The sequence below is a fragment of the Argentina anserina genome, chromosome 3 (assembly GCF_933775445.1).
Source record: "Argentina anserina chromosome 3, drPotAnse1.1, whole genome shotgun sequence".
In the NCBI taxonomy this organism is placed as follows: Eukaryota; Viridiplantae; Streptophyta; class Magnoliopsida; order Rosales; family Rosaceae; genus Argentina; species Argentina anserina.
Genome location: NC_065874.1, coordinates 21,603,011 through 21,616,071, shown reverse-complemented (window position 1 = coordinate 21,616,071; position 13,061 = coordinate 21,603,011). Strand labels below are relative to the sequence as shown.

At 35.9% G+C, this 13,061-nt stretch overlaps 1 protein-coding gene across 1 annotated transcript; it reads left to right on the top strand.

The window, feature by feature from the left end:
• Positions 1-237: 237 nt before the first annotated feature.
• On the top strand, positions 238-3,574 carry LOC126787670 (serine--glyoxylate aminotransferase). Its single transcript, XM_050513559.1, has 6 exons — positions 238-288; positions 1,290-1,526; positions 1,784-2,068; positions 2,257-2,623; positions 2,784-2,994; positions 3,279-3,574. The coding sequence occupies exons 2-6, from the start codon at positions 1,322-1,324 to the stop codon at positions 3,414-3,416; spliced, it is 1,206 nt and encodes a 401-aa protein (XP_050369516.1). The 5' UTR covers positions 238-288; positions 1,290-1,321; the 3' UTR covers positions 3,417-3,574.
• The last annotated feature ends 9,487 nt before the right edge of the window (positions 3,575-13,061 follow it).

The window sequence follows — 13,061 nt, the reverse complement described above, 5'->3', positions numbered from 1 at the left end:
CTGATCCATATTTTAAAAAAATGATTCAATGAAGTTTTTTTTTTTGATGCACTAGATTGTATTGTTGAGCTCACCTTGAGTTGGCAATATGCCAAGGAGGATGGAAGCAATGGGTGAACTCTTATCTGCCACTTATTCAAAGGTGGGTCCCACAGTGGAAGGCTGGTTGGCTCTCCCGCGCTCTTAATATAGAAAATATATATACCCTACTCTGGCCCTTCTCCTCTGTCCATTCCTCCTCAAGGTCTCTCAGAGCTGTGGACAACTGAGCTTCTCCATATTTTCAGGGTATATTCTCACTCACACTGTTATTATTTTCTCTCTGTCTTCTTTGAATCCCCATCTCTGCTTAAACTGCTTATGTTTTATGTTCTTATTGTATGGTGCTTTCTTTCTCTTTCCGATTGTCTGCATGTCTAGTCAGAATGAATCATACCTAATAATTCCATCTGATTCTGATTTTTTCTTGTTCGGATGGAAGATGTGTGACACAGTTCTTTGGTTCCTGTATATGAAAAATTGAAAATTGTTAATTTCCTATATTGCCTTTTCTGTGTGACCTGAAATATATTTTCTTATTCGTTTCTCTACTACTGAGCAGATAAGTTCATTTCATGGGACTTTTTAAGTAAAAACTTTCTTGTTTTGTTCCTTTTGGCCGACCCTCTTACTTGATATCATGAACTTCCTTCTTGGTTGTGTTTGATTGTGTCATTTGTGCTTGAGTTGGTTCCAAAGAATTCAGTGGCATGTTCTTTGTGCAAAATCTAATATTGTACACAGAAACATCCTTGCCAATTTTTACAAAATACATAACTGAAGATTTGTCATGGCAAATGTTTGTATTGTTTTGGAAAGGGCCAACTGTTTGTTAATACGAAACAAAAAGTTAATCTGGGTCTTAGAAACCTCAGCATCAAGTGTGTTTTTCCTCTTTTGTTTCTACCTTGGGATAGCAGTTGCTTAAGATTGATTCTATAGATTTTTCCAGAAGCTGATCTTGGCTTTGCATTCTTTTATATAAAAATCCTATAGTTAGTGAAGTGAAAGCTTTGTATGAAACATAAGGTAGTTTCCTTAGTGGATGCTTATGTGGTTCCTGAAAGCAAGTACTATGAACATATAGATAGATACTTAGCAAGTCTGTATGCTTCAACGGCTAGCCGTGTTTGGCCAAAAAAAAAGGGCTAGCCGTGGTTTAATTTTATTTATTTTAAATTTATTATGAGTATGAGATCCAGTTAGATAGAAGCTGTCAATCGTTTGATTTTCAATCATGGTGTTTGCAGCCGAAGGCCGACCAACCTGCAGAAGTGGAACAATGGACGATGTGTATGCACCAGGAAGAAACCATCTCTTTGTTCCAGGGCCGGTCAATATCCCGGAACCTGTCCTTCGGGCAATGAACAGAAATAATGAGGACTATCGTTCTCCAGCTATTCCAGCAATGACAAAAGTTCTGCTCGAGGATGTCAAGAAGATTTTCAAGACTACTACTGGAACTCCATTTATGATCCCTACCACTGGTATGTTAACTTGAAATGAAGATGATTTTGCTTTCCTTTTCCAGGTTTTATCTTCCGGAGATTACATCATTATGGATGCATGATCAATTTTTTAAAGCAGTGATTCTTCTTAAGATGTTATGCATGATCAATAGGATAGTAAATCATTTAAACATGATTGCAGTGATTCAAGTACACTGAATGAAAGGTAGGAGTATTTTTTATGTTCACGAGTCAATGGCTGAAGTTGTATTTTTTTTTACACAATATTTCTCTAGGTACTGGTGCATGGGAGAGTGCACTTACAAATACATTGTCCCCTGGAGATCGTACAGTATCTTTCCTTATCGGCCAATTCAGTCTGCTATGGATCGATCAGCAGCAGCGCCTTAAATTCAATGTTGATGTTGTGGAAAGTGAATGGGGCCAAGGTGCCAACCTTGACATTCTGGAATCAAAAATCGCAGAAGACACTGCTCACACCATAAAGGCAGTGTGCATTGTTCACAATGAGACAGCAACTGGAGTTACCAATAATTTGGCTACAGTGAGAAAAATACTTGGTAAGCACGTCTGTAAATATTGCACAAGTTAGACTAAACGTCCACTTTTTTGCAATCCATTCACTACCACTCTGCCTCGTCAATAGGATTAATACTTACGTAGTTTTCCATTATAAACATGCATTTGTTAATTGTTATGTCTGTCCTCTTCATTAAACATGTTTCTCATGTTTTTCTCTGAACCTCAGACCACTACCGGCATCCGGCTCTCTTTCTTGTTGATGGAGTGTCTTCCATATGTGCTCTTGATTTCCGTATGGATGAATGGGGAGTCGATGTAGCCTTAACTGGCTCCCAGAAAGCTCTTTCCCTTCCCACTGGCATAGGGATTGTGTGTGCAAGCCCCAAAGCTCTTGAGGCATCCAAGACTGCAAAGTCAGTAAGAGTTTTCTTTGACTGGAATGATTACTTAAAGTTCTATAAGTTGGGCACATATTGGCCATACACCCCTTCTGTTCAGTTGTTGTATGGGCTGCGAGCAGCTCTTGATCTTCTGTTTGAGGAAGGACTTGATAATGTGATTGCAAGGCATACCCGTTTGGGCAAAGCAACAAGGTATGCACCAGTTTGTTTTCTCGGTTGTACCCAACTCTGAATGTCATGTTATACAGAACTTTCAGATACCAATTACATGAGTCACTTTAAATTTGGTGTTGCTTAATATGCTATCAAATGCTATATTTGAACATTTCTTACAACTTTGATCTGTGTGCAGGCTTGCTGTGGAGGCATGGGGCTTGAAGAACTGCACCCAAAAAGAAGAATGGGTCAGTGACACTGTGACTGCTGTCCTTGTTCCTCCATATATTGACAGTACAGAAATTGTGAGAAGGGCGTGGAAAAGGTACAATCTGAGTTTAGGCCTTGGCCTCAACAAAATCGCTGGCAAGGTTTTCAGAATAGGACATCTTGGCAACCTGAATGAGGTAATACCAACTTTTCACTATATCATATTTTTCAAGTGGAACATGTTTAGCTAAATACTTGTGAGTAGAGAGCACCCAATTCTATTTCTTAATTCTCAGGAGCTGTGTTTGTGTTGCAACTTATATAATTTTTTTGTCTTACATTGTTCTTTACTTTGGGCTGTTCCAAAGAGAATGGGGAAGTTTGATATAATATAATGATCACTAGGGAAAGATAAATGTGATACAGTACCATAAATGAAATTGCAACCGATCAGTTCTCACATGATGGTTTGTGTTTCCAGTTGCAATTGTTGGGCTGTCTTGCTGGTGTTGAGATGGTGCTTAGGGACGTAGGCTACCCGGTTAAGCTAGGAAGTGGAGTAGCAGCTGCTTCTGCATACTTGCAGAACAACACTCCTCTCATCCCTTCCAGGATTTGATTCCGGCTGCTGCTATGTATGTTTGCTCATGTAATCCATTTACAACGTTCTGTCATTTGCTTCAAGATGCTCTGTAAATAACGCATATTATGTTCCTCTTCTTGCACTCTTTTGAGGCTCTTAAAACTCTCTGCTTAATCAATACATGGTTATTTGGATGTTCATATGTTGGAACTTCTATCTAGAGTTTCTACTGTATGTTCTTTTGCACGTAACTTGGTTTAGTGTCTCTCCATCTAGAGATCAAATTGTTCGATGCTGTGAACTGTGAAAGTTTTCTAAATAACCAGGCTATACTTGATATCAAGTTCATAAGACCTACTGCCAACCATTTAGTTTTAATAATTTCTACATGTTCTGTCTTTGGACTACTACTGAATCTGTTGAATCGAACTGCCATAAAAAGCTTTTTAGTTGGCTTGTGAACCTCCCTGGTGAAAGATAGGATTCTAGTACAATAAATGATCGCACATATATTTCGTATTACTAAGTTTCCAATTGTTGTGTGCTATGAGGTAGGATCTAGTTTGCACCCTCGGTATAAATGATATGTACATTGCTCAGAAATAGTAGTTGAATGATGTTTGTTCACTCAATCCATTTTCTTTGATGGTATCAGAGCACGAAGCTCTTGCTGACCTAAACGCTCTGTTTGAAGTTCCAAACACAAAGTAGTTCTTACTATCTCTTCAGATGGCAATTATAGTCGGACTATATTCCCGAAGGACCAATAGGCACATATTCCGTCCCGGATAACTCGTGTGCACAAGAGGAGATTTTACATGTTCAGTTGTTCACACGGGGCTCTTATAAGAAGAATTACTATGTTAGTTTACGAAGGGAAAAATGATCGTAATGCAACGCATTGGGTTTTTTTTCTCTCGATCGCACAAAGTAGCAACACCAGAAACTACGATATAAATCTTTTGTCTACTACCCGTCCAACTGATCTAAATAGAATGCGTTCTATTTTTAGTCATAATATCCTCGATATTTATGTTTAGTTCTTGTTTTGGTTATGTTATGTTAGTTTAGTGTTTTTCTAGATTTGTGCTAACGAAAGAAGAAATTAGCTAAAATGAGCTAACAAAAGATTGAAAAAGAAATTTAATCCCAAGTTAAGGTTAAACTTTGTGAAGCTACTAAGAGAGTTCCAGATTGAATTAGATTGTGAAACTTCCAATGATGAAAATATACGAAAGTCTACTTTGTGTAAAAATTTACGGATCTTGATTTTGATACTATGAGAAGAAATTATAATAATTTAAGTGAAAAGAGGTCATAACAAGAAATTTGCTTACGTTTGCTAGCATCCATGGAGAACCACACAAGATCATCAAATTCTAATGCTCCAAGGAAGTTAAATCATATGTAAATTCAATGATCAGCTTCTTCCTACTCTACAACAGTTATTTTAAGTTTTTCTCATTCCATATAAGGACAAGAGTCTAAACACACGTCTTACAGGGAAATTAAAGTAAAAAATTTACATAAATCTTCTTGATATAAGGGAGCGTGAATTTCACATTTAAATAGGGTCTGGTGAGCACATTGAAGACGCCTAAGTAGCAGAAACTACCCATCATTCTTTTCCCTTTTCATTCTTGTGTGTGTGTGTTTTTTTTTTAGTTGTCTTTAGTTAATTAGGGCCATGATAAATCCTTAGCATCACTATTTCATGTTTTTAGTTGGCTAATTACATAATCAATACATTAATTGATTTTGCAGGGCATTCCAATTGAGTGGGTGAATACACATCGCTACCACCACCAGTATACAGATACAGAAAAAAAAAATGCTCATAGTCCTCGATCATGAAGGTTTCGAATTTAGTCATATGGAATGGATTCTCGATAGCAGCCAGCGTTATGGAAGAGTACGTTATTAATGTTCATACATAAATGGATCGGATGCGCCTAAAATCTATATATTGTACTAATTACTTTATCCTCATACTTTTTTTTATCAAATATTAGTTTATATAATGAGTGCGTTGAGAAATAACTATGTTGGATATATAATTTGTAGTATAAAGGATTGAAGAATGTTGAAGATATGAAAAGGCAGCAGCCATGCATTCTATAGGTTTTTCAACATATAGTTCTTTAAAGGGGGAGGCATGTAATACCATTGTGAGAGTATGTTCTCACAACTACTTGTTCCATCTGTAAGATAGTGGCGAAATGATATGTAATGGTTGTATCTGGCATTAGTTGTACTCGTTCCTAATTAATTTGAAAACTGTATTGGCATTTGATTCAAAAAGTGGGAGGCTTGTATGTCGTTGTGATAGGAGCACAAAGTGTGACGTTTTTAATGTATGTATGCCCTATTCTTGGTATTTGTTATCTCTTATTTAGTATATTTTAGTTCATTTTCTTAGAATAAATGTTTAGTTAGTGCTTATATCGAATATGAGTCATTTGATGATGAAATCGTGCTAAGTACTAGAAATCCTTATTAAGCTTTGAATCATTTCTCAACTAGGATTCTACTTTCCTACTTTCATTCTTTCCTATTTCTAACTTGTCGATTCTTTTCAGGAAAGACAAACCTATATGGATTAGGAGTAGAGGAGCCGTGATGCATTCCTCGATGAGTAAGGAAATCGTGTCCGAGTTTGACAAGGAGAAGAGAGGCCGACCTAGCATTTCCTAGTCCAAGAATAAGAGTTGTCGTGCAGCCCTTGTTTGTCTTCCATTTGGATTTGTTTTCCTACATCAAGTTGGATTTCGAGTTCAAGAATCAGATGTTATATCAAAGAAGATTTCAACTTCTTTATTGGATTCTATCTCCTTAATGGGACGTCAAGAGGTCTAATTTGTTCCCCTATATATGGAGGCACAACATCATTGAGAGATAATCATCAACCCGTGCCAAGTACTAGCCAAAGCCCTACCGAAATACCCTCTCACCACCAAAAACCCTAGCACCAAATCCATTCAGCCATTCACCATCTTTTTACTCCTAAGGAGCGGAGCATAGGATGTCCATTTCTTTGAAGATCTCTTGTTATCTTGTCTTAAGTCATGGAGGATAATTCAAAGTGTAACTCTATGATTTTTATGTTTAGGATTCGGTGTCTACTGTTTTTGTTATTGGATGATTTATGTTTTGGTTTTCTTAAAGTTTATTTCGATTTTGTCTATGAGATTGTTATGACTTTCGAATGATGTATTGAATTAAGTGTTTCGATTTCTATACAATGATTTTACGTTTTCTTGCCGTGTGTTTCTGTTCAATATACTTAGAGAATTTTTAGTGTATTCATATAAAAATATGTATTCATTGTGTCAATGTGTGCGAAAGCGTACGTGTGATTGTGAAATCGTTTAGCGTCATGTGTATACATGCCTAATTAAGGCGTCGTGCTACAACTGTATCTGCATATGCCTTCATGAGAAGCTTGTAGAGATATTTGAGCCATTGGGCCATCACATATAATGTGGAGCTAAGTGATCGAAAGAGATTTAGATCAATTCATCAATACCGTTCTCTGTATCAGGCCATGGTAGGTATATTATATATATGGACCACCATATAAGTACATGGGTTTAGGAAAAACATTTAAATGAAAAATGATTGTGCCCATATGATGTGCATGTGGAGGCCAGAATATGTCGTTCGTGGTATATGATACTATGATTAACTACCAAAGTAGTTTGTGACGTGCATGAACTGTTAAGCCTTAAACCAACCCCTCTCGAGGAGCTTCTATGTCAGAGATACGTACGTATATATTGTAAGACTATATTGGACATATCGTGTATTTTAATATATTAAGAAAAACCAATTAGTCGATGATTAAATAGTTGAGATTATTATATATCCGGTAAATGTATTATTTATGTGTATAATATATTGATAGGAAACTTAACGAATAAATAATTAATACAATCCTAAAAATTTACTATTAAGGTTACTTGGTCATGAAATCGTGTTTTTATTATATCCTTGATGGGTTAGGACTATAAGACATAAGACATTATGTATACAGGGTCCCTAGGCTCACAGTTGATACACTAAATATTCAGCCCCACTGAGAAATAGTATAAGGAGACTCTAGAAGATTTTGTATTCCGTCATCGACATCAACCGAAGTAATGACATCCAGACAAAGTTAGTATATTATTTAGTCTTATGGAAGATGTGTTTCTATGTATCGATATGTATAAGATCATATAGACTAAAGATTACATATATCTTTTGCTTCTCATTGAAATGCATGGTCTTCACGCCTCACCATGGGTGGAGCTAGGATTATGATTTGGGGTGGGTTAGAAAAAAAATTTCAACGAACGTTCATTACATATATTAAAAAAAAAATATTATGTATTAAAATAACTATATATATCATAAAATCATGTAGCTAATTGAATAATAAACAAAATCATCACTATAACATTAATAAAATTTTGATAACTAACATACGTCCAAGACATAAAAACATACCTAGTCAAAATGTCAAATTGCACCCTTGGCTCTTGAATAGAAGCAAATTATGTAATGATCAGACATGTTTTGAGTACCTAATCATTGTTAATTTTTCAATCAAATGTATTATAACATAAAAGTAAATCATATAATATAACACACTATGCTCTAAGCCTCAAGAAGACAACAATTCACAAACGTGCGTTCAAACCCAAATGGCCATATATAATACCAATTTAACTATAGTGCAAAGGGAATCATCTAGGCTGCACGGAATCGGATACGGGTACGTGGAAGCGAAACGTTTGGAAACGCGGAAGCGTGTTTTTCAAAATTTTTAGGAAGCGGGTACGTTTTGGAAACGTCAAAATAAAAAATAAAAAATAAATATATATAAATTATACAAAAAAATAAATATAATAATAAATTTTTAGTTTAAGTAACTCAAAATCTTAAATAAAAAAAATATAAAAAAACATTTATATTTTGGAAACTCGCGTTTCCAATTCGGAAACTCACGTTTCCAAAACTCATTTTTCTGGAAACACGTTTCCGGGCGTTTCCGGCACATTTACGGGCGTTTCCGGGCGTTTTCGGCGCGTTTCCGAGCGTTTCCGGACGTTTCCGGAGTGGTTCCGGAGTGGTTCCGCTTCGGAAGCGGGAAACGTGGGTGTATGCACGTTTTCGTGCTTCCTAAGGAATCATGATATCTTATTAAATTTAAATCAATTTGACTTAGGGCAATAGAGCATCAATCAATTAGCATGGAGCATTAAATCACAATCATATGATTATACCTTAATGGCTTAATACCCAAGAGTATATATGGACTCGTACCTGGTCGCTGGATAGAGAAGAGTAGCCGCTTTAGAGAGACAACGAGTAAAGAAAAAAGAAGATGAAACGTTGACCTAATCCTATATAAAAAGTAAGCCGAATTATTAATGAATTACTTAATAAAAGAAATAGTTTATATTTAATAAAAATATAAATGAATTAACGTCAAAAACATATGGGCTAAGTATTTAAATTTAGAGTGGGCTAATTTTTAAAACCAAATAATTTACACTAAAATTAAGCTACACAGTCAATTTTTTGAGAATTTGGGGTGGGCTACCGTAGCATGTGTGTAATTACGCCCTTGCTCCTCACAGTTCACGTACATACAGTTCTGTCTACAATTGTATTTAATCAACTTAAAATGCCGGATCTGTTTATTAGGGATAAAATGGAACAATGCACTAGTTCCTTAGTTGAAATATTTAGTTGTACGTAGAAATTTAGAACTACAAAAATTAGATTCTTGCATAAGATCAAATTAAAATTCAGGCAACAAATTTAACCTGCCGGACTTGGCAGAATTCCAGATGGATGATGCTTGGAAGCAATCGATTGGAAGTTACAAAATTCGAACCAGGACACATACATGATCAAGCTAGGTAAAGGTGCCGAGATGGTACTGAGAAAACTAACTGAATTGATGCAGATGATCAAATCAATGGACAGTAGGTACATATGTACGCACCAGTGTTGAATTACGCATTGTGTTTTGTATTGTAACTGCCTCCTTTACTTACCAGACAAGGATGTGGCTGTAATACGGTGATCAAATCTCTCTCTCATATGCATTGTGATCTTTACTGGATTTTACTGTGTAGAAATCCCCTAAATCAAGGAAGTCTTGTATCTTGCAGATTTGGTGGGACTAAGTTTTTTCTTTAGTTGTTCTCTCTATATAAGGTAAAGCCTTGCTCTTATAAACATACAATTCAATACAATTCAAGAATGAACATGCTCAATTCATTTTTCTTCAACCAGAGATCGTCTTAGACAGATCACCGGTATTCCATGCTTGATATCCCCATAGGTGGCCTGCCGAATTCACGAGCAATGTGTCGTGGAAGACATGCATATACCATTATCACACCCTAAGACAGTATATTTGTCATCTTATTTTGTAAATGTTTGTTATCACAAGTAAATGAATTGCAGATATATATCATCGTAGACTATCTAATTTTGGAGTCACTAATATAAAGAGTTAGAATCGTGATTGTTCGAGCTAGGAAAAAAGATTTCTTCAGAAAACAATCAGCAAGTCCGGGTTTTGAACCCTAGATGGTTCTAACCTTCGTTCTCTGTTGTTGCTTGGTGTGCCAGTACCTTTGAGTTAGGTACAATTCTTACTTGTTGATGATGATTTGCGCTCACGTACTGTCTTATTCTCGAACGAGTGTTCTGCAGTTGCTGATAAACCGCTGAAGTTCGAATGACCTATACACAACCGGAGTTGCTAGGTACCTTTCACTCCACCTCAAGTAGATGGCCGATCTTACTTTAGACCGCTTGGGGAAAAGCAGAGCTTATAATGTGTCGTTGATAGCGGGACTCTCTTGCTGTAGGAAATTGCTGACTAGTGCAGATTTTTGTGTTTGCTAGAAGCTAGGCTAGCAACTCGATGAACTTGACTCTGGTTGCCGAAGTTAATCGGACTTGTTGCTACATGCAGCGCGAGGCGTACATCTGGGTAGCTCCACTCCGATGGGAGACTTGGTTGCTGAAGCTAATCGGACTTTTGCTCCGTGGGGAGACTTGACTATGCGATTGCGCGATAGTTTGTTTGACGTTGTGTGTGTCTTATTTTGCACATTCGACCCATTTATATATAGAACACATATTGTTGTTTCTTGCGGATCAAGTCTTGAGAACCTCTTAGTTGATTTGGATTCACATTCCTTATTCAACTCAGATTCTATACAGCATCAGTCCCGAAATCTATTCCAATAAGGAACGTAATCTTGCTATTCGATAGATTTTCCCCAAATAACCGGTCCACGAGCCTAAAGAATATAGAAAATACCGGAGTATTATTTTAAACCCAAACAATGATGATTCAATCATCGCATACGTAGGGCCCAAACAATGAACGGGAAGCCACCAACAGCATATAAAATGCCTCTAATAATAATCGAGTGTAAATGGTAAGTAGCGTGAAGAAACCTATAGAATGCCTGCCTCTTCAAATCTTCAACATTCGCAAATTATTAGTTGATTAGGTTATTTTCAAACATAAACTGAAGAATCAGAAACCAGAGTTCGGGTGCACATTCAGTTTATGTGTGCATTTGTGTGTGGTAAATCTGAATCACTCACCCTTCCAAAGCGAGCATATATTGCTATCAAGAATCCAACCGATGCGACTAAACCAGAAACGTACCCTCGAGAAGACTGAGCATTTTCTATAGCTAGTTCACCAGGGTCGTAGGGGTGTTGTTGTTAACTAGCTAGCCAGCTTGGTATATACGTATACGTCAATGCAGATACAAGTAACAAGAAGAGAATCTCTGCATAAATACTAAACTCTAACCAATTTAATCCCAAAATATCATAATCAGTTAAAATTTCCCAACCCAGCGTTTGCTAAAGGAGCTTTAAGAAAACATGAATTTATTACACATTCTTTTCTTTTTCTTTGTTTTTTGTTTTTCAAAAAGGAGTTTGATAATTTTTTCCGATCGTTCTGGACCAAAATTTATTCACTTTACTGAAGAAAATTGAATGCCGCGACCAACTGCCCTATTCATCGATCGATCATGCATGTGCTTTGCCATACAACTGCAGGTGTGAATGTGTGATATAATCAAATATGATTCTTTCTTTAGGTTTCTAGAGCAAAAATCAAACTTGAATATTTTTTTTTTTTTGGAAATAACTTGAATACTTGATCATTAAGGCAAATAGCAGATTCTACATTTTAACTTATTTTGGTTTATAGCTTTGAAATGAACAAAGATAGATGAAAAGCTGGAGGCAAGCAGCAGAGACCTGCCACAAAACCCCCAATCATAAACTCTATACACTCATACCATCTATAAATGCATGTTAACTCTATAAAATATCATGTAATGGTGCACATGAATTTTCATTAAAACTGGGTTATGTCCAGACCAACCCACTTGATCGACTGGTTAAAATATCTCAGCATATATATTCATGCTAGTTGATGTACTGCACAATTTAAGAACTCGATTCACAAGATTAAGCGACCAAATTTGAGGGCGCCGGCCTGGAAAGATTGTCAGTACAAACCCTCTTATGTAAGGAGTAATGCTAAATGATGCATTCGGTGAACCGCCCATAACCCATCTTAAGTGGCAGGACATGACATATCCACATCACCATAAATGCTACTTCTTTTATATTTCATTTTTATTTCCTTAATTTCAGATTGTTTTTACTTTCTTGATTTAACTTTTAAGCCATATCCTTTATATTTCTAAACTGATACACGATTTCTCCATCTAGTTTTCTAATCTTTATGATCTTCTATTCTATTCACCATCTCCAAACCTCTCATCAATTTACAATGCAAAATCAGGGGTCTTTCTCTATTAATTGTATGAATCATGAAGATAAATGGAGGGGTGATGCACGTCATGATGCTTAAGAATCTCAAGTTTTCTTTTTAATCTGGGATTATAATACTTATCAGTTGCAATCTATTTGAGCCCTAAAATAACTTAAATAAGAGATCGATAGGGTTGGGGACTTGGGGTCTAAGACGTCCCCTGTGTTGGTTATATACCAGTATATTCAAGAAAACCTTTCTTCTGCGCTTTTCAATCTGATCTCTTCCATTTTTTCGATGATGATCTGATTATTGTGTGGTAGTTAGACAAGATCTAGAACTGAAATTATTATTACTGTTCATATCAATCATATGTTATGATCGATATTAATAATTTACCACACCAATTCGGAAATTCCTTGTGTATATGGATGATGAATTCCATCTTTTTCTGGCATTTATTTGGCAAGAATTGGGTGGTGAAACTCATGGGAGGAGAATATATAGATATTTTGAATATGTATCGCTAAATCAGGATGATAAAAGTTAGGGTTTAACCCATCTTTTAATTAAGAAAATAATTTAAAATAAAAATTTAAAAGAGTCAAAAATCATATTATGTTGATGTGGACATGCTATGTCAACTGCCACCTAAAATGGGTTATGAGTAGTACACTAAGGGAGGTATATTGTATATAGATTTGTGTACACTTATTTTAATTGACAGATTTTTTGAAAAGTACACAGACTCTTTAAAAGGTACACAGACTTTTATAGAATTGTTAAAATCATTGATTTCAACCATAGATTTTTGACTGATTTCTACATATTTTTATTGATTTATGAAGTCTACATATTTCATA